General features: G+C 40.5%; 1 protein-coding gene across 16 annotated transcripts in view; it reads left to right on the top strand.

Moving 5' to 3' along the window:
* The first annotated feature begins 1,296 nt into the window (after nucleotides 1-1,296).
* Nucleotides 1,297-23,042, top strand: part of OtopLa (Otopetrin-like a) — a 491,407-nt gene continuing 469,661 nt past the window's right edge. For 4 of the 16 annotated variants that reach the window (XM_067124087.1, XM_067124076.1, XM_067124086.1 and 1 more), the window contains exon 1: nucleotides 1,299-3,928. In XM_067124087.1, coding sequence (XP_066980188.1) covers nucleotides 1,423-3,928 — 2,506 coding nt within the window. In that variant the 5' untranslated portion in view covers nucleotides 1,299-1,422. Of the gene's footprint in view, nucleotides 3,929-23,042 lie in introns of all 16 variants that reach the window. The other 12 variants (XM_067124089.1, XM_067124080.1, XM_067124088.1 and 9 more) reach the window with 5 other exon arrangements.

The raw sequence follows: 23,042 nt of genomic DNA, 5'->3' as shown, positions 1-23,042 counted from the left end.
ATGTTGCTCGGATCATGTGCAGAATCACACCACGTCAGACTTCGGGGACTTGAAAGCGTGTTTCGATCACCTCAGATTAAATTGTTGCAGCACGGTTGTAGCAGAGAACAAGAGTCTCGTCACTGAAACGAATTTGAACATCTGCAGAATTCATAGTCTTTGAATGAGATCTGAGTCGAAAACACGCTTTCGCCTTTTGATTTCTTTTTTTCTCTCCACGCCCTTCCTTCCTCCCCCGCCCCTCTCTTCTGTTCCACCACAACACTATCCAGGCCTCGACTCATTGCAGGCGGTGGATCATCTACGCCGGCCCACCTCCAGGAGGGACTTCAGGGGGAAGGTCGCACATGCACCTCCAAGGAGCCAAGTGACTCGCGTAAATAGAGAGAGAGAGAGAGAGAGACAGACAGACAGACAGACACTTTATGATAGAATCACTGCTCGCCACTGGCGCTCCGGAATTGAGAACAGCTAAAATGAGACTTGACTGAAATATCTAATTCACCTGGAAGGGTCAGCGAGCTGATTTCCCAGTCAAAAGCACCTTTTGCTCCGAGAGATAAAGAATATAAAATATGTTCATCGGCATTTGTTATCAACAACATTTTCAATGTATTTTTTCTGTCGCATTTTCCAGAAAGTAGATTTTGACATCTTAGATCATACGTTACTTTCACAATTTATACTCATGCTTTGCTAGACACATCTACTTAAGTATTCTTACCTGCATTAAAGGCTAGATATTTCGAATCACAAGTTGCTGAAGTACATCTTTGTTATCCACAAAAATATAAACATCTCCTGTTTATTTACGCACAGAAGCCTGATGAGACTGAAAGAAACTCTTTACTTATTTATATTCCTTTTCCTCGAGAGTAAAAAACGTTTCTAATTTAGTGTTCAGCCGAGTCCATTGTTAATGTTTCACTTAGAGTAAACTTGGAGAGGAAAGAGAGACTACCCGTCCCTTGTGCCATCTTGAAGATGAAATCTTTCTCTCCTCTGAAGAGATTTTTTTCAGTCATTTCTTTTATATTCAGAATTCTTGAGGGGTGAAATTATTCCAAAAAATCTCGACCAGGGAAGAATAAATGCTAAAAAATGATCGAGAAAGCAGAATAAAAGAGAAAATAACGACAGAACGTTCAAAGAAACAGAGATTTCCCTCAAACACCTTCAAATTTATTCGTTGGCCGAACGTCACAAGTTTTTCATTCATTCATTTCCCTAATTAGAGTTAAAAGAAATTAGACTAGCAGATCGCACCTGCTACGCTGAAAAGTGTCCAGGAACTGTTCCCTGGTCGCGAGGGAAGCCTTTTCACTTCATTGTATATTATTATGGCCAAGATCCTCTTTGTTGTGCACTAGTCACTAAATGGTGAGGATTTAAACGGATCCACAGGAAGGTTTAGCTCGAAGTATGGGAGGTAACGACAGAGTAAAAGAAGGGGGAAGTCCTGCTGCTGCAGGAGCAGGAGGTGGAGGAGCAGTAGGAGGAGGAGGAGGGGGAGGAGGAGATAGGGGAAAGGGCGACGAGGACCCAGGGTTAAATCGAACCATATCCTCCAACGGGAGCACAATCTCACAAGGGAGTTTTTCTTCTCTACCTAGTCTACAGGGAAGTTCGGTGTCCTTAGAGGGCGACTTCGGCCCTCCCCTGACCGCCAGGACGTCTCAGAAGCCGAAGGCCAGGGCGAGGGTGGAAGGGCGACGAGGGAGAAACTGGTGGGAGTGGAAGGCGGCGGAACAGAGGAAGATGATGCAAAGTGGTGACGAAGGCGACGACGAACTAACCAGCTTAGAGGGCGAGAGTTTAAAGAGACGTACCCCGCTCCCCAAGATTCGCGAGAATTTGCCAGGGCCCGAAAGTGGGCGTGACGATGGGCATGGTGAAGGGGGGTTAGGAGGAAGAGCAGCAGCAGCAGCAGCAGCAGGAATAGGAGGAGGAGGAGGAGGAGGAGGAGGAGGAGGTGGAGGTGGAGGTGGAGGAGGTGGTGGTGGTGGTTGTGTCGGAAGGGAAGGAGGGATAGGAGGGGGCGCGAGGGGGCCGAGCAGCAGTGGAGGCAGCAGTCCTGGGCTGCGCGTCACGTGGGACGATCGCTCTACACAGTCGCCACTCCTGCACCAGTATCCCCACCAGCCGCTACTCCTTCAGCAGCACCACTTCCTTCCTGCTGCTCCTCCTCCTCCTCAGCACCAGCAACAGCAGACTCAGAGTGATAGAGCAGCAGCAGCAGCAGCAGCTGGTCCGCCTGCGAGTGGTGTAGTAGGGGGCGGTGGCATCTACCCAGCCCCGACACACACAGCCCCTCCTGCGCCCTCCTCACCTGCGCATCCCGACAGTCAGCCCAAGAAGGTCACCGTCACATCTTTCAATCAACCAAAACTTAGACCTGTGGTGACTCAACACTCGGGTCCTCCCACCCCCGTCTTAGAAGAGAGGAAACGGCCCCCTTCTCCCCAGAAACCTCAACCTCTCGCCCCCGAGGAAAATCCTCCGCCTTCGGCGCCTCCGAAGGACTTGCTTTACGCTGACTCGGACAAGAGGCGAGAGCAGAGGGGCCGCCCGCATCCTCACAACTTCCCTCCCCGAAGGACAGCAGCCGCCAGCACCGACGATTACAAATTCGAAAGCGAGAGAGCAGAAGCGACTCCGCAGGACCCCTCAGCAGTTCCCGAGGCTGTTTTACAGAGAGAGGAAGAGAGAGAGAGTGTGTCGCAACTAAGTGTCAGACCCCGTGAAACCTCAACTCCGATATCACAGCCGCAAGAGCCACAGGAAGAACGATATCATCAGCAGCAGCACCACCATCTTCATCATAATCAGCCATCTCATCGAAAAGAGAAGTCGCGCGAGTCCAGCAGAGAACGCAGAGAAAGAGAGAAGCTTAATAATACTGGAAGTGGCAGTGCCAGTGCCAAGGACGGTGCACCGAAGAGGGATGACGGTAACAAGTCAGTAGCGATATGGCGGGGCACTGGTGGCGGCGGAGGTCAGCCTACTGGAGGAGGAGCTAAACCGGGAGGGAGAGGGACTCCTACGGGCGGTTCTTTGGTTTGGATTAACCTCCCCGGCGGTGGATCCAAGTTGGAGTGGATGCCCACCCCGGCTCTCGTTACTATCAAGTCCACGCCGGCCATCCCCGGTCAGGACCAAAGGAACCATGTTCATCAGAGTCAGCAGCAACAGAAGGGTCACAATGCAGTGTCGCCAGAGACTCGAGAGGGGGACAAGGACAGAGGGGACGGGGGAGGAGGAGGAGCGACCGGGGGCAGGGAGGCGTCAGGGCCTACCTCAGGGGACCAGCAGCACGCGTCGCGTGCGATCAGTTGCGTACCACGTGTTGGTGACGACGGAGCGGTCCCGCGAGTCCACCACCAGGCGACGTCGACCCACCCAACGCCGCCTCCTTCGACGACACATGTGCAAGGTGTTCTCAAACGCCCGAGCGGCTCCCCATACACACCCAAACGCGAGCAGCCAAAAAACGGGGTAGGTTCTGCCCCGGGAGTGACGACAGCTGATCCCGAGGGCAGATGTGGCGAGGAAGAAGGCACAGTGTTGACAGTGGCGGGCAAGACGAGTGGTCAGGTGGTGCGGATCCGTGTGAGGCCAGAAGTGCACGCTTATCTGACGGGACTCCCTACCGCATACGTGGCCGCTAGCATCAAATCGGCCACCGCCTCCGGCCGCCGTGACAGCCATCAGGATAGCCAGAGCAGTTCGGGCTCGGCTTTGACCGGCGGGTCGGATGGCGGCGGCGAAGGTTCAACAGGTTACCATGAGCATGACTATGAGGAGGTGGTGGACGAATACACTCTCTTGCGAAGGGCCGTGGACGACCACGACCCCGAAGCCATGCGGCTCCTGGCGGCCGCTGAAGCTGCCATCAACCCAGACATCCCTGCACGGCCCCATGACCCAGGTCAGTGTCTCTTCTCCTCCTCCTCCTCCTCCTCCTCCTCCTCCTCCTCCTCCTCCTCCTCCTCCTCCTCCTCCTCTTCATCCTTGTCTCATGAGTGTCTCCATACCACCTCCAATAAAACGCCCATCATCAACACTCATCAGCTCCATCAACAGCATCGTTGTCAGTGATATCATCACAATCACTCAGTAGACAAAAAAAAAAAATAATGATAATAATATTCCTCTCTCAAAGATTAAGCCTTTCCTTTCCTTTCCCTTCCCTTCCCTTCCCCTCCTCGACAACCCCCGATGCCGCCTGCTAAACTAACACCTGCTGAAGCCTGCTTATCATATGTATGTCTCCTACTGCAGCAAACAACGTAGAATAGTTGCAGCTGATCTTTGCTAAATCCAACATTTAAAAGGAAAAAAATGCAAACATGTGACATCATAAACCATGAAATAAACTGCATGGATTGTGTTGTTTTCCTGAATGGGTGTGGCTTGTGTTGCCATGATAATTAACGACTTGAAAATGATCACGTGTTGAATGCTGTGAGATGTGTGCAGTAGTTCTTATTTTATTTTTTAAATGTGAATACTAACCACCGGTACAGTGCAGAAACAGCCATAGTCACTATTTTTTTTCTTTTCAGTGTGAAATTTTCAATGAAACGCGTTTCACGAAAGAAAGCCCATGACATGAATTAAATACTTACGTTACCGTTATCCTGCGATGTGAGTTAGTATTGTGTCCATCTGTGAAAGTCCCACACCCAATTCCAGTGACGTGGATCAATACGCGAATAAGAAAATATTACATAGATGACCTCCATAAGGCAGCTGCTGTCTAGGGAACATAATACGCTAGTGTGTGTGTGTGTGTGTGTGTGTGTGTCTGTGTGTGTGTGACCGAATATACTTCCCAAACAACACGTGTCTCATGAGGAATATATTTATTTATTCACGCGCGCATGCGTAAGCACTACTATCGAGTACCAGTTGACAACACCTTTAAAGACAGTTTATCTTTCGAAAATTGGATATACCGAATATGTATGTATGTGTATATATATATATATATATATATATATATATATATATATATATATATATATATATATATATAATGTGTGTGTATCGTTGTCATAAAGTATCGATTATCAGTATAGGAATTACGTGACGTTTCGATCGGTGTGGAAGAGTATCTGAGAGAAAGTAAAGGGAAAGCTGGTAGATATGAACGCTGTGAGAGAGAGAGAGAGAGAGAGAGAGAGAGAGAGAGAGAGAGAGAGAGAGAAAGTGCAATGTCTTCGGGAGTTATGCACGGAACGCAAATGGTGCCAGTGCCTCTTTTCCTACCTCCACCTATATATTTAGCCGAGGGTTATGCGTGAGCCTGTAATTATTATCGTGTGTTCTCCTCCCTCAGTTTACATAAAAGCTGCATCGTGCAGAATGCAACTGAAATTATTGCAGGACGCAAAGCAAGAGAAAACTTGATTCAGACATTGCTTGCATTACATACGACAGGGCTATCTTTGACATTTTTTTTTTTTTTTTTAGGTAGCCAACTACTGACGACTGATTTATCACAAAGATGTCTACGGCGAAAGTATTCATGCTCTCGATTCAATAAAGCCTCCTTCACTTTACTCATTCCTATGAATTAAAGTCAAGGGGGAGCGAACGCGAAGTTGGCTCTGTTCCCCGTTGCCAGAGGCACCTTCAAGGCTCCTTGCCAGGAAATTAAGTCTACTGCTGACAGTCATCAAGCGATGTTTTTTTCATTTTAGTTTCATATAAAACTTCCGACCACTGGGGAAAGAGAGTGGGGAATTTTGCTAGTGTGGGGGTGGGGTGGGGTGGGAGAAGGCAGTTTACGATTGAACCTGTTTATTAGAAGTTCCCAGCTCTCGACAGATGAGTCGTGTTAATGTGTGCTGAACAAAAGTTTACTAAGAATGGATTCAGGTGATTCGCGCTGGCCCTCAAGATACGAGTCCTTATGTCTGTAGAAACATCTCTCCCCTTTTTGGGTTGTCTGCGATTGGCTTAATAAAGATAGCATAGGTAATGGATTCGGGCAAAAGCACATCACGTAAAATAGATGAAATCTCATACTTCGTAGAAGAAATATGAGTACACGGAAGTTATTTCCTATGCATGTAAGTATGGTAAGCTGTATCCAAGACGAAGCATGCCAGCTTTAAAAGAAGTGGTCTGAGAGGGAATGGAATAAAGAATTGGAATGCTTACGGAAAAGATATTGAAAAAAAAAGTCGTTTAATACACTAGAGTAAATCGAAGTGAGTTCCGTATGAAATGTTGTGTCTTTAGTATTGCAATTTTGTTTCAGCAGTGAATTAAGAATATATATATATGTTTGTATATATGTATATATATATACAGTATATGTGTGTTTTTTGTGTGATGTATATGTGTTTATAGTAATATAATATATAATATATATATGTGTGTGTGTTTGTGTGATGTATATTTATTTATAGTCATTTACATTATATATATATATATATATATATATATATATATATATATATATATATATAAACATATATATATATATATATATATATATATATATATATATATATATAAACATTTGAATACTTTAATCACATTTCATATGCAATTATAGTCTTGTATTGGCCATTGCTATCTCTTATACTGGTTATACGTAACCGCGTACATGATAAAAAAAGTGGTGTACCTCCATAATAATTAAAAAAAAAAAAAAAGAAATCTGGAAATAAGCTTTTCGTTATGTTGAGCGCCTGATGGGATTCTGTCGTTTGTTTACCCTCTTGCTCATTTCCTGTTTACTTAAATGAGTCTGTCTTATTTTTTCTTCATCTCTCTTCGGCGCCCTTCAATTTTGGAGAGCGTGGTATCAACCGCCCCCCCCCTCCCTCCCCGTCTCTCTCTCTCTCTCTCTCTCTCTCTCTCTCTCTCTCTCTCTCTCTCTCTCTCATATGTCTGTTCATTCCCCATTACAGTGTCTGTAAGAATACAGATTTGAAAAGTAAGGTAAGTGCCAGTAGGAAAATGAGAAGTTATGCTAAGGTAAGGTTGTATATAAAACACTCACTGAACTCCACTTCCACGCACCCAGACACTTGCATGTACACGTAAGCCTCAGATATTTATTCATGAGCAATAGCAGATCTTAAATAAACAGGCACGCGCACGTACATACCAGGACGTGCTGGGTCCTCACCATGTATTTTTTTCCCGATGCCAAGACGCTCTTCCCCAAGTACCGTGTAGTAGGTTAACTTTGCCAGTTTAATCTCTTCAGTCAATTTCGCCCAATTTCCGAAGCCCTTCCTCCTTCCCTCCCCTCTCGGGCTCATTAGGCGTCGGTATCCCATTTCTGCTCCTCCCAACTCTGAGAAAAAAAAAAAAAAATTCACCAGCGCCATTACCGATTCATTCACTCACTTGCGTTCAGGGACATTTTGTGGAGCCTTGTGGAAAAGTGTTCGCTCGGGCTACTGTTTTCCAAATATTGATCTTGTAATTCGTATGGTTTATTTCTCAAACGTTTAAGACGAGTCATGAGAGTATTAACCGATACATATATATATATATAGGTATAAATACGTGTGTGTGTGTGTGTTTGTGTGCCCGCGCGCTCCCAGGGTTGGCGGATGCAAATGAAACTCTCTTACTACTAAAACACGGGAGAGATACCTTAGTTGTATTTATTCAAGTAAGATTGGGTGTTGAAGCAGTGAGGGTTCAGAGGAACTTCTCATACTCTTTCTTTAATGTTATTTCTTTAACGCTATTTTGTTTGCTTAGAATTTGAAGGCCCACTTTAGCCTTAAGCCCTTTACGTTGCTAGTTTATCTAGGTGATACAAGAAGCATCCGTCCACCTAACTATACAGGAGTTCTTTTAGGCATAGAACTGCCCACCCAAAAAGTGCCTCTTGAAAAAAAGAAACCCAAGTATTCGCTTAAAAAGATCTGGAAACTCTCTCTCTCTCTCTCTCTCTCTCTCTCTCTCTCTCTCTCTCTCTCTCTCTCTCTCTCTCTCTCTCTCTCTCTCTTTTGTTACCAATCTTTTTTGTATTTCTCCAAACACGAGCGTTAGGCCTATCTTATGAATAACATTTGGTTTGAAGTGTCACTGATTTTTTTTTTTAGAAGCATAAAAGGCTTTACCTTGGCTACATTGTTTTGTTTCTCCGGTCCTTTGAAGCTGTTTCTGTTGTAGTTACGCCTTAGAAAATACAATGATCGATTCATATGCTGAAATTTTTATATGCTCATGTCAGGTATAGAGCGCAACACAGTGGCTAACAGCCCTTCTCGATTATTCGAGCATCTTTGGTGATCGGTCGCAGCCCTCCGTAACTGACCTACAGTCGGCTGTAACGGAAAAAGGATAATGATGGAAACCCCATATCCATATGGCGGCGACGCCATGGGGGTGATAGCCTAGCCAGCCTATTGAAGGGGCGGGGGGGAGAGGGGCTTATTCTGACCTTCCCCACTACCCTGTCAGCGCTACCCCACGTTCAGCCCAAACACTGCCATCCAAGATCCCCTCTCTCTCTCTCTCTCTCTCTCTCTCTCTCTCTCTCTCTCTCTCTCTCTCTCTCCATAGGCCGATATACGCGTGTTTCCGGAGTGTTGTATGACGAAGTCGGTGTCTCATTGTAGGGGGTTAGAAGGGAACAATCAGTGAATGAATGAAGCTGAGAACAAAACTCCTTTGAATGGAGAAAGAGAGAGAGAGAGAGAGAGAGAGAGAGAGAGAGAGAGAGAGAGAGAGAGATAATTGATTTAAGAGCACTAACAGTGGGAACAGGACAGATGGAGACAATAGACAAGTAAATATGCTTTAAGTAAGTGCATGTGTTTGTTTCATGCTCTTATTAAATGGCGTCGGAATAAATGTCATATATATATATATATATATATATATATATATATATATATATATATATATATATATATATATATATATATATATATATATATATATATATATGTGTGTGTGTGTGTGTGTGTGTGTGTGTGTGTGTGTGTGTGTGTGTGTGTGTGTGTGTGTGTGTGTGTGTATCATAATAACACAAAGTTGACATTAGGAACGTTCTGCTACCTAATTTGAATAATTTAGTGGAAATGGATTTTACCTGACAGTTCTTCCGCACCACATAGGCTATACATAAATAGCATTCAGCCGAAGTGGAAAATATCTCGTCAACTATAAATAGAGTGTTTACAGATTTAACCTGTTGTGGCCCAGCTTGGCATTCATGCGAACCAGATGTGAAGCGCGCGTTTTTGCCGAAAAAGGGCTTCCAAGTCCGAGAAAGAATGTCATCGCACAATGAACTTCTGCAGCAGAACAAGCGTAAAAGAAGATATTTTTCAGTCTTTACATGTTACCCACCGAAAAATAGGTGATTATCCCGAAAAGGGAAAAAAAGGGGGGGGAGGCCACTTCTGAATGAAAGGGGAAGCACTCTTGAAACAAGCGAAGAAAGGCTTCCAGGCCAGACTTTGAAGAGACTGAAGAGGTGTCTGAAGAGCATATGTCATTTCCCCATCAGGCGAATTGAACTCACACGAGCCCCAATTTGCTACCGAACATTGCTTTTATCTCCTAAGCCTCGTTCATTGCGCGGGAGAGGAGGGGGTTGGGATTTAAAATCCTCTTCCTTGATTCCCACTGGGATGTTTTGGAAGCAGCAAAAAATGAAACTTTGAAGGAGAAGGTCATCGCAGGTCTTGAACAGCGCCCTCGAGGTCAAAACCCACTTGAGATATTGGGTAGAGCGGAAGGTGAAGATCAGTTGTTTTGACTCGACGGCGAAATGGTTGACTGAAAGGTATCGAAGAGGTTAACGAATTGGTGAGGATGGTTACCGTAGAGTGTCTGGAGGGGTGGGCGGGTGGGCGAGGGGAGGGAGAGAGAGAGAGGGGTTATTTTCAATGACAATAGATGTCTGGTAGTTACGAGTGAATGGAAAGAGAGGGAGAGAGAGAGTGGGGGGAAGAGGGGGTATTTTCCCCTCAGGCTAGATTTGAGAATGGGGGAGGAAGAGGGGTGAAAAGAGCTCGCGAGAGAGAGAGAGAGAGAGAGAGAGGAATCGGATGGTGGGAGCGTTCTTTTCCGAAAGCGAACATCCGGTCGTTCGTTGTCGTTTCGACGTCGACGGGAATTATCGCTGTTTCTCGTTTTGGTTTGTCGCTGTTTCTCCTATTCTGGTGGAGGAGGAGACTTCGCTGATAGGGAAAATGCAAAGGAGGCCAAAAACAGAGAGAGAGAGAGAGAGAGAGAGAGAGAGAGAGAGAGAGAGAGAGAGAGACCAAAAACCCTGATTTAGTTTAGAGAGCGAGTGAGAGAAGGGCCCAAGGCCCTGATTTCGTTCAGAGAGAGAGAGAGAGAGAGAGAGAGAGAAATAAGCCCATGGAGAAATGAGGCAGAATATGAGTGAATTAGATATTACGTCTGAATTTGGAAGTTAGATAAGGCCTTGCATATTTATCAGCACGTAGAGAACCGGTGGAGATTCGCTTCTAATTAATTGGAAAGGTAATTAAGAATCACACTGGAATTTTCCTTTAGATTCATTGTTACAGTAATTAATTTAATGGAAAGTGATACAGGCTTAAGCATTAATTTGTAAAATATCCAAGTGTTAATACGTGTGTGTGTGTGTGTGAGAGAGAGAGAGAGAGAGAGAGGTTTCCCATAAGTATTCCCTAGAATTTTTTTTTCTACTATACGATCTAAGTAAAAGAAGTAAGTAGATGGCGTGTTCTGTGTTGCGTGTAGCCAAATGATCACTTCTACTTTATGTTACTTTTTGTTTTAGGCATACAGGGCAATATTTGCTAAATGAGAGGTCTTGTAGGAGTTTGCCTGTTTTGGGAACAAACATTGTAGTTCGACGAAAAGGTTACAGACCAAATTTGAGCTCTTTGCTAAAAAATACACTCTCTCTCTCTCTCTCTCTCTCTCTCTCTCTCTCTCTCTCTCTCTCTCTCTCTCTCTCTCTCTGTCTTCATACTTCTCATATGATTATCTTGACAAGAAAAGAGTATTATTGTAGAAGTTCAGGTGGATTACTAAGGGTCTCTAATACCCTTTTAGCGTGTGCCTGCGTCTCCGTCCAGGCTGTGAGACGGGTGTGCCATTCAGGTTAAAATCCAGCCGCCATCTCCCCCTCGACCACTGGCTTGCTTTCTTCCTTCCCTCTATGGTGGGCTCCTTCTTTCAACCTCAAACCTCAGGCCCCATTTCTTGTGGTCTGAGTTTTCTTTCTTTCAAAGGGATTGATGGAAAGCCCGAGAAATGTAATTTCGCCCGGATTTCTTTCCCCTTCTTGTTTCGGGGATTAGGGAGTTTGCTCTTCGTTCTTGGCATTTCATTGTTCTTCTACGGTTTCTGTAATTATATTTGATATGGTTTGTTTTGCCGTTGATTAGTTTGCTTTCCTATGCATGTGCAGTTGTGGCTTCTCTCTCTCTCTCTCTCTCTCTCTCTCTCTCTCTCTCTCTCTCTCTCTCTCTCTCTCTCTCTCTCTCTCTATATATATATATATATATATATATATATATATATATATATATATATATATATATATATGTCTGTGTGTGTGTGCTTGTGTTTCCGTGTATATATATATATATATATATATATATATATATATATATATATATATATATATATATATATATAGATAAATAAAGACAAAATCCACGAAGGAAAGAGAAACCTCATGGATTTTGTCTTTATTTATATATTCATCACGTTCCATATTTTCGTGGTTCAGTTATACATGTATGAGTGTATATATAAAGTGAATTATATGCATATAAATATATATTATATTGTATTATATTATATAGTCAGTTCCCTTTATTTCAAGAGCCACAGCAATGGAGGTCTGCCTCTCAGGTAGACAAAAGTACCTGTATATTTCGAAGGAAATTCACTTCAGTGATCCAGTAACTGATCCAAATACGGAGTATTACTTCGTAGACATTTCACTGAAGAGCTTGTGATTTCTGACGTTTCTTTACGCATGTAATGACAGACAGACAACTTGATATATTTTGAACATATTTGTTGAGGCCCCAATTGTAAGATTTAGCTAGAAGGGTTACATCTGAGGATCAATTTGACTTGGAATTAGGACAGCTCAATCCTGAAGTGTTAATCCCTGACAAACTGTCCGATTGTTCTTCCTATATGAGGTACTTGACCATTGAAACTCTTGGTAATCTCATGCCCTTGAATTGTAAATCAGTAAAAATCGAAAACTGGTTTTATGAACATTTGCTGCGGTTAGAGGAAGGATAATTCATCAGTCCGTCTCTAAACTTTATTAATGCTTATTATTATGTCCTCTGTATGTTCCAGTCAGAAAGAACTTGTTAAATTCATTCAACCGTTCTGACTTTCTTCATTCTCAAACTGAGTAAGATTTTTTATCTCGGAGGTCCCAGAGTGGAGCAGAGAGGGAGTTGGCGAATGAGTGTTCAGGATCGAGTGGTATTCATTTTCTCCACAGCGTGAACTTCCAGGTGCAAATCGTTGCTTGTGGTGACGTGAACAGCACTGAAGAGCCCGAATGAGCAGTTATTCGACTGAAGGGCAAATAATACTTTGAACTCTCAGTTGCCATATTTTTGAGTGACTCAACACTGGATTAGTTTTCTTTTTATTCTTGTATTATGATATTCTCCGAGATTACTAAGGATTAAAATATGAATATGAAGCGTTGTAATGTATCAGTTTTTTTACCAAATCAAGAAAAGGGGATTTCTTGTGAAGCGTAAAAAAATGATACAAAAACGGCATCACCAACCTTCACGCCGGTGAATGTAGGGAGATGAAGAACTGAAAATCGCGTTACAGAGGAGAAAGTTAAGACAGTTCTTTCCGGGAGTGTTGACATAACGACCACAATAGTTCCAGAGATACCAAGACCACCGATGAATAAGGTAGGCTTAGAGATCGCCAGCAGCGCTTTCAATATGGGAAGGATACCTTTAGTTGTTAAGAGAGAAAGTGTTTTCTCTGATTATGGATATACACACTTCACCAACGAGGCTTCCCCACGACCGAGAGTGGTTTTGAAGAAAGAGGCAAAAAGGGGAGAATGTTCGGGATGAAATGTTTATCAAGATTATATATATATATATATATATTTTATATATATATATATATATATATTACTAAAGGACCTCATTCAAACTGGATGGTATCTAATGGAGTTTTTATTCAAAAAGTTTTTCCACATTATCAAGTATCCGTAAATGATAATGTGGACTGTTTGTCCAAGAAAGCTTGTAACTTAATAAAAACTATTAGATACCATCCAGTTTGAATAGGTCCTTTTTAGTAATTCTACTAATGCACAGAACAATTGTGTATGTGATAAAGTTAATATATATATATATATATATATATATATTATATATATTATATATATTATATATTATTTATATATATATATATATATATATATATATATATATATATATATATATATATATATATATATATATATATATATATATATATATATATATATATATATATACGATGGACATAAACACTGATATCAAGTCGCGGGCATCAGCGTCATCGCCACTTTTGTAAAATGAGACTCCTCGCTTGTTTTATGATCAGCGTCTCTCATCAGGGGAAAATGTGCCTTGGGCCTCCGTCCTATCTGTCATCGCCTTCGCTATATTGATATTTATACCAGAGACGGCGAGGGAAAAGTTAGTCGATACTCCCTGTTATTAACAGATGGCCAGACTGGACTGGGTTACTGTCAGTAAAAATGCCCACACTTCGTAGGCGATGCAGATGGAGTCTTTGATGTTAGATAGCCATCTGGAAAAACGAAACTTCGAGAAGGATATCGAAGTATGAAAAGTGTGACATTATCTCTCTCTCTCTCTCTCTCTCTCTCTCTCTCTCTCTCTCTCTCTCGTTAGTTCATGTGAGGTTCGTTTTCCGGAACCCTTCCGTTCTCCTTTCGTCCCTATTTCCGCCCCGTCTGAATCTGGACCGTCTTATCAAGTAATTATTTTGATGCTCCATCGTCTATCCGAGATATTCCGGCTGTGATACTCCATTGAAGCTGTTAAACGACTTCCAGTCGTGAGATCAGTCTGAGAACTTTAAAAGCGGGGGCGAGGGGGTCGGTCTGCCCGAGCAATGGGCGGACACTTTCCGGAAAGGGGCAGAATCCGCTCAGTTCGATGGGGCTCATCTGACTTTTTGTATATTGTTAAGCCATTAGATTTGTTTCAGCTCTCTCTCTCTCTCTCTCTCTCTCTCTCTCTCTCTCTCTCTCTCTCTCTCTCTCTCTCTCTCTCATGCAATTGTGTCCGTGTGTTTAATTTTTACGGTTTATTTCGATGTTCATTTATTGGGTATGTGAATATGGATTTTTATCTTGCCATTGCATCGTCGAAAAGACGGCCTTTATTTGTTCCCTAATCAATTTTTAATTACTTATTTCGTTGTTCTATAATTTACCAGTCTCTCTCTCTCTCTCTCTCTCTCTCTCTCTCTCTCTCTCTCTCTCTCTCTCTCTCTCTCTCTCATCATCAACAATTCAAGAAACTTCTAAACAGTTCGGGGCACGCGGTACAGCAGATCCATAGGCCCTTACTCCCTCGCTGAGATTGACTGCTCGCACCAACCAAGTGGCCATTAACAAAATGCTATCGATCATGTCATTTCAATAATGAGCTTTTATTTTTTTTTGTGGGGGGGGGGGTTTCTTTCCCCTTCCCTTCCCGACGTTCATGTTTCCCATGATGCCCAACTGACTCCCACCTCATCCTCTCGATGAGGAGGATGACACGCGCCAGGGATGCCGGCAGGTCACCGGTGCCAGATGGAAACAGCAGCTTTATCGGAGGATGGGTAGGTGGGAGATGTGGCCTGCCCCAGGTGACGACGACGGTGCTGGGGGCATATGGCTTGTAGGGGGCAGGGAAGAGAGGGGGGAGGTTGGGGGAATGGATGGGAGATGAGAGGTACACATACATACACACACACGCACGCACAAAGAGAGAGAATCGATGAAACATGGGTATGTGGTGTTGGCACTGTTAATCGAAAGAGAAATGGAAGTTATCCGCACACATTCATACTCACATACGCTCACGCGCGCGCGCGCGCCCACACATGGGTTTTCACATTTACCATAGTACTCTCTTCAACCACTTGGAAAATTTGGGAACCGACAGATGGTTGAGAGGGAATCTTGCGCAATCGACCCCACCTTTTTTTTTCCTTTAGCCTTATTACAGAAAGGTCTGTTGTGTAATCCTATATTGATGTCTGTCTAATGTCTCTGTATAGGGTATTTTCATTACTGAGGGAACATGAAGTGAGCTTTAAGGAGTCTTCTGTATTTAGTACTTATTTCTCTTCCTCCACCTGTATGTACAAGTTTTATATATATATATATATATATATATATATATATATATATATATATATATATATATATATATATATATATATATATATATATATATATATATATATTCATTATTCATACGTATGTATGTATATATTTATACATATATATACAGTGTATATGTGTATATATATATATATTATTTATACAAATGCATATATATATATATATATATATATATATATATATATATATATATATATATATATATATATATATATATATATATATATATATATATATATATACACACACAGTATATCATGCAGTATCTCTCAGCTGACTAACTTATCATCTCGACTGATTATGAACATTCACTCACTGTTATCTAGCTTTTTAGACAAGCTACAAGGCAAAGAATTGTATAAATTGATGTTGCGATATATTGACGCTTAGTTCTGACGAACACGGACCACGTTTTACTTGCATTACACACACACACACATATGCATATATATAAAAGGATTAGAAAAAATCTATATATATTTTCTTCTTCTTCTTCTTCTTCTTCTTCTTCTTCTTCTTCTTCTTCTTCTTCTTCTTCTTCTTCTTCTTCTTCTTCTTTGTGTCCATGCCTCCCGTTTCATTGCAAAATTTTTGCGACATGGCCCTCTCGTGAGGTGAGGAAAAGGTTCGAGGAGGGGGACACGAAAGATGTTGGTTTAACACACCAGTTCGTTACCGTGCCTTCATAATGAGCATCACGGCGAAGAAGGGAAAGACTTGATTTTGGCACAAGTACTTCTTCACAGTCTGGATGCTGCTGCTGCGATCAAGTATCCGAGGTGGGCTTGAAGTTTATGGGATGCTTTGACCAGCGCTGTAAGGTTGATAGACAGTTGTGATGTACGTTTCAGGGTAGCTTTGTATGTTCCACCATCATATTCGTCTTAATTTGCAGGTGAACTGAAGTTGAGTTATGATTTTAGGTAATATAACAAATCGTAAATGTACTGTATAAGGTAATAAAGAATTTTGTGTTTTAAATATACGTTTGAGAAACGCGGAAAAGGATGCATTTTTAAATGTATTTTAGATGACATTTTCAAGTATATCACAAAATCTTATTTTTATCGATTTGAAAACTGCTAGTGTTTTTTTTTTTTTTTTTTGCATTAATGATTTAATTTTATATTTAATCATTTACCTGGTTTCTTCATAATGGTGCTATTTATTACCTTTTAATTTCTTTATACAATATATATTTAGTGATTATTTGAGAAACAGGGCCTATAAATATTTTCGTTTTGTGAATTTGAACATTGCAGTAGCAAAGAGTGTTGTCATTGCGTTAGCGTGCCGAAGACTTTCAGGCTGAAAAACAGTCAAGTGATTCAGTGCGACGGTTATGAAATCAGCTTCTTTGTAATGGTTAACCACCATCCCACGAGACATTACAGCAGTATTTCCAAACATTCAACCTCATCATCAGCGGGGCAATAGTGATGCAAAATATGCAGTGATATTTATTGGATCAATATTAATTTCATTGTCGCGAGAGACGGATGAGACTCACTGACCTCCTCGAAATACCAAATAATTATATAAACCTGACAGTTCTTCATCTGTAACATCATTTGTGATATCTCGTGATGTCCCTCTTACATCGAGTGTGCAGAGCTATAAAGTCATTAGTCAGGTTACATTAGTCACAATTGATAACCACTGGAATAGTCTAGTATGAAAATGACAAATTGTTCAACGAATGAAGCCTCACTATAACTGTGTATTTTTTTTACTGTGTTCTGCATAAATAAAATTGTTAACTGATACATTAGCCTGTCAGTGTTCTCACTGTTTTCGTCTTAGGCGCCCGTCCACGCCCTCATGCACGTGTTAAGAAGTGGGTGTATGTATATATATATATATATATATATATATATATATATATATATATATATATATATATATATATATATATATATATATATATATATATATATATATATATATATATATAATGTGTGTAGATGTATATAGGCTATATACAAGAGTGAAGTAAAGTTGAGAAAAGGTACCTTCCATGTACGTTGTGTTTTCTCTTTCGTTTACCTGGAAATACGGATACATTCAGATGATACCTGAAGGGCTTGTAGAACAACTTTTTCGTGGGAGATAACATTGTGGCTCCGAGGGAAGATCCGAGGAACTTTTCCCTGTTTTTTTCCAAAGAGATTCCCCGACTTTCCGACTGAATCGTCAAAGTTTTGAGCGCGTGTCGCCTGCGTGGGGGGCCTTTGTCGGATGATAGTGTCTCGTCCTCCTGTTCGTATTATTATTATTATTATTATTATTATTATTATTATTATTATTATTTTAACGTTAGCACTGATGAGGAACACCGTTCAAGTGTTCGGAAGGTCTTTGTTTGTTTATTTTACACTGTAATATATTCTCTGTATAATTGTAAATTTTATTACACAGATTGTTTTTCACGAAATTGTGAATCTCTTAGCATTATTATTATTATTATTATTATTATTATTATTATTATTATTATTATTATTATCATTATTATTATTATTAGTGTATTTTCTTTTGTTATTGGTAGTCTCGTTGCTGTGTTAACAACAGTAAAAGCGTAAAAATCTCATGATAGCATGAGTCACTAAAATGGTGAAGAAATCCACGTGATGTAATTGATGTGCATATATATATATATATATATATATATATATATATATATATATATATACATACATACATACATACATACATACATATACATATGTATACATATATATATACATACATATATATACATATACACACACACACACACATATATATATATATATATATATATATATATATATATATATATATATATATATATATATACATACATATATATATATATATATATATATATATATATATATATATATATATATATATATATATCTATATATATTCACACTTACTCCACTGTGGATTTCTTCATCAGTAACAAAAACGTCGATATTTTTATTAACAAAAGTCGCCATGTTAAAACAAAATTTCTTTCCGAAGAAATAATGTTTTCAGATTGCCATGCATTGGGTTTCATGGAGAGAGAGAGAGAGAGAGAGAGAGAGAGAGAGAGAGAGAGAGAGAGAGAGAGAGAATTTACGGAGCTTTTAACCCAGTTTTTGAAGGTGCCTGTATTCGCAAGCAGTAGGGTGTGCTTGAGTGTGTGTGTGTGTGTGTGCGCGTGTGTGTGTGCGCGCGTGTGCTTGGGTACCGATACCACCAACTTTGGTGGGGAAGTAGTCAATATTTTCGGAGTTGTAGGAGGGCCAGCGTATGGGTGGACCTGGCGGGCAGGAAATGGCACGTAGGAAGGGGTGGGTTGTTGTTGGTGCTTGCGAGCAAGCGTTGTGGATGTGGGTGAGATCCCGAGTGGATGCAACTTCCGACTGCTTCATATTTTGCCACCCACGCGAACACTCGCACCCGGCCTCCCCATCGGCACCCAACCAGAACAAACATCTTCACAAGCGTTTTATTTTGTAATAAAATCTCTCTCTCTCTCTCTCTCTCTCTCTCTCTCTCTCTCTCTCTCTCTCTCTCTCTCTCTATACACCACCAAAGCAGGCGCCGTGCTATATCAGTAGATCGCTCCCGGCCAGCCCAGCTGCAAATAGGTACCAGCGTTTGCTGAGGTCAAGAAAACGGTCCTGGGGGTAGCTCCGTCAGCTGAGAAACTTGGAGGCTGTACCCTTCTATATATGCTGTGTATATATACACACATACACACGTATATATAATGTAAAATTTATATATATATATATATATATATATATATATGTGTGTGTGTGTGTGTGTGTGTGTGTGTGTGTGTATGTAGACGTTCACCGTCTTTCTTTTACTTGCCATCATTCTGATGTCTCTCATCTCTAGAATCTCTCTTGCGCAAAAATTCTTTCAAGACACTTGAAAGCTCATTGTTTTTCTAATTCTGTTAGGCATTTGTATTCCACGGGTTTGACAGAGCATAAATTTAACAGTTTTCTGTATTAATTTCCCATTCTTAGTTTTTACCGCCGCTGTTTGACTTTACTTACGGATACATGTATGAAAAATCTGTCAGTACCGTTTAAGTTAGTTTGTGGGAACACCAGCATACCTCAGCCATTAGGAAGTAACGAAGTGTAAAATAAGATATTCAAAGCCTTTAATTACAAGCTCCCTAGACAACAGGAACAAAAGATTAGTAAGGACATTTTCACTCCATAATTGAGACAACCCAATATTCAGATTGATTAACTAATTTCATTCATATACAGACCTAGAAAGTCGCCCGGCGTTGCCCAGGCTGAAGGCCGGCTGCAAATCGCCTTGAATTTCTGTGGACAGAGTCAAGTCCATTTTCGACCTTTCACCTCTAAGTATGACCTTGATCTTGGCCACACTCTGGACATTGGCAGTGATGTTGCTATCTCATAAAGTTCAAAGATTATAGCCAAAGTTAAATTATTTGGTCATCCTTGACCTCTACTATGACCTTGACTTTGACCTAACTCTAGACATCGGCTTCTTTACTGGATTATTCACACCAAATAATAAGTCTCTATGTAGCATAGTTCAAATGGTTTTGCCAAGGGTAAACTCCTAGTTTGACCTTTGACCTCTCAAATATGATCTTGCCCCTGAATTCACGCTACACTTCATCACCATCAGTTGAATAAAAATGTTAATTATTATTCAGTCTTTATCTTGTACTGTGCAAAAGCTGTGGCTAATGTGAAATTGTTATTTGACCACTTGACTTCTTAGTATGACCTTAACCTTGACTTCACCGTACACTTGCATGATACCCAGATTTTGGTTGCCAAATGTAAAGTACCTGTTTCGAAGTATTCAAAAGTTAAGAGAGGAAAAAGGAAAGTATATATGAAGGCAGACATACAACAAACTTTCTCAGGAATGTAACAATAGATAAACTGTGGAAGAAGACAGTGTGTTACATCGAACACCTCAAAAACTGATGGAGCTTGTGCAATGTTTCTGACCTCTCGCTGATCTTACTACGAAGAGAATCCATCCAAATGGGGAGTGCAGCAGACCTACTACTTTGACAGTAATGGGATTGGAGGGTTACCTCCGCCTGAAGTTACTAGACACTTGAAAAAGATATAATACATTAAGAGTATTTCAGGATTAGCACAGATCAGTACTATTTTTCGGGCGAAGCGATAACAAATAACAAAAGGTTTTGTCCATTGGTGTTATATAAATGACGGAAGTACAATATGCCTTCTGAACATTTCCATACTAACCTCATCGTAATATTTTCCTCGGAACTTTCGTCATCCCACCTGTGTCAAGAAGTTGCGGCAGGCAAACATCGAATTTTATGTGAAAAGTAACTACAATTGACTGTCAGTACTAAACCTTTCTAGCTAGTAAAGTAGAAAAATGCTTTGGGTATGGAAACTACAAGCTGAAATAAACCTTGTTCTTCATTCGTTGTTTGAAAATATATCCAATGTATGTGTGAATTAATTTATAAATAGAAAACAAAAGTAAAACTAAAGGCCAGTGGTGGTCCCTTTGAACATCCTAAAATGTTCATCTTCTTGAAGGTGTTTGTGTTGCAGAAGTTTTTCCGTAGTTTTTTTTTTTTAAGAGAAAAGTTTCTGCAGTACGTGCAGTAATGTGCCAATCTTGCAGTGTCACGGATCATCGGAGACGACTTGATAATCGTGAAGAAAATTAAATTTGTTGCTACAACTTCAGTGGAAGATTTTCAGCAGCTTTCCAGTCTTTTTTTAACAATGGATTTTCATTTCAGGTTCGTTTAGAAATTTTCATGAATTAGTTCTATATATTTTTATCCTTATTAAGCATAAAAATTGTTTAATTGATTTGATAAATTCTGAGAATATATATTTTTAAATTAAAGAAAACGAAAGCTAACCATAATTATATATGTATGTCTGTACGTTCAGATATTGCGCAAGTGTCCTTCAAAGTGCGATAGAAAATTGATCCTGAAAAGGGGACGACGTCTTGAAGTAAATATTTAGATGCATCGTACGTCACCCTCCCTTTGTAGCATAATCGTTGATATTTCTACTCCCCCTTTTTCAACCTGTCGGCATAAGTATGGGATCTCCTCGGGGCACGTCAGCAGACGTGCCCTGCGGGGGGACGTTAGAGATTATGTGACATCAGAACGGAGTTTTATTCCCACATCGGATGATTCTGTTTCGCATTGACAAGTCATCCTGTCAGCAAGTGGGTCGTTGGGTTTTGGTTTTCCGGACACAAGGCTTGTTTCATTCATTCGCTAACATTGATTGGAAAGGACACCTGTGCTTTCGCGTTGTTTGCTAAAATACACAAATGTTTGTTCTTAAATCGTATCCAAGATATTAATAAATGCAAAGCACTGAAGATGATTTTTCTGTATTTGTTTGTTCTTGAATCGTATCCAGGATATCAGCAAATACGAAGCATTGAATGATGATATTTCTGTATTCATATAACATTGCCGGTACTAAGATGAACAAAAGAGGAAACTTTTCAGTTTATGAAAAGCGATGCATATTTAAGGATTGGGGTGGATTCAGAACATTTCACCGAAAATCGCTTAATTTCGGAGCCTAGTTACTTTTGTTCGGCGATGGAACGGAACTGGTATTATTGATGATTTTAAATCAACATTCGCTCGTTAGATAAAAATATATTCACTTTTCTGATTCGGTAATAGGATTGAAAGATAGATCCCTTGCCATTCATCGGAAAATATTTTGGGAGTAATTTTTCCTAATTGTTAAAATATAGTGATTGTGGTTATTGTTATTTTCATTACCATATTTATTATATTAGACAGCCAAAATGTCAGTAAATAACTGGAGGGTAAAGTCCATCAATTATAATGTCAATATTAAAAAAAAAAATCTAAGGATAGAGAAGTTTGGTAAAATACAATTAAAATGATTTTAGGCGAATATGACCAGTGAGTCAGTCAGTGGAAAAGTTTCTAATTACGTAAGTGAATATATTCAACTTGACCTAAATAAACGAAATCAGTTGGCCACTCGAAGGCAGCATTACAGTTTGCCATAAACAGACGCTACTCAGCCAAGACGAATGTTCCCTAGACTTACTGCGAAGGTAATTTAAGCTCCCAGGTTCTGGGCACTTACCCTGAGAGCCGAGCTCTCTCCCCATGGATCCCTTAAATAAACATTATCAGATACAGAAGACCTAGAGAGAAATACCCTGCTTTTGGGCAGCTTCAGATGATTTGTGGTGTTAAAGGTAAAACTAAGTAATGTCAGATATTCGGGATCGTTGCGAATTTACCGGTGCTCAATGAAATCTGAATTGTAAACATGACTGGAATTTAGAAGTCACTCGTTTACCCTTGTTCGAATGAAATTTGTTACCTCTGAAAGGTATCACAGATATCTAATAGAAAAGGGTATCACAGATATCTAATAGAAAAGGGTTTCACAGATATCTAATAGAAAGGGGTATCACAGATATCTAATAGAAAAGGGTTTCACAGATATCTAATAGAAAGGGGTATCACAGATATCTAATAGAAAAGGGTATCACAGATATCTAATAGAAAAGGGTATCACAGATATCTAATAGGAAGGGGTATCACAGATATCTAATAGAAAAGGGTATCACAGATATC

This window comes from Macrobrachium rosenbergii, chromosome 22, assembly GCF_040412425.1.
Source record: "Macrobrachium rosenbergii isolate ZJJX-2024 chromosome 22, ASM4041242v1, whole genome shotgun sequence".
In the NCBI taxonomy this organism is placed as follows: domain Eukaryota; kingdom Metazoa; phylum Arthropoda; class Malacostraca; order Decapoda; family Palaemonidae; genus Macrobrachium; species Macrobrachium rosenbergii.
The sequence above is the reverse complement of the archived record's forward strand: the minus strand, read 5'-3'. Positions and strand labels throughout refer to the sequence as shown.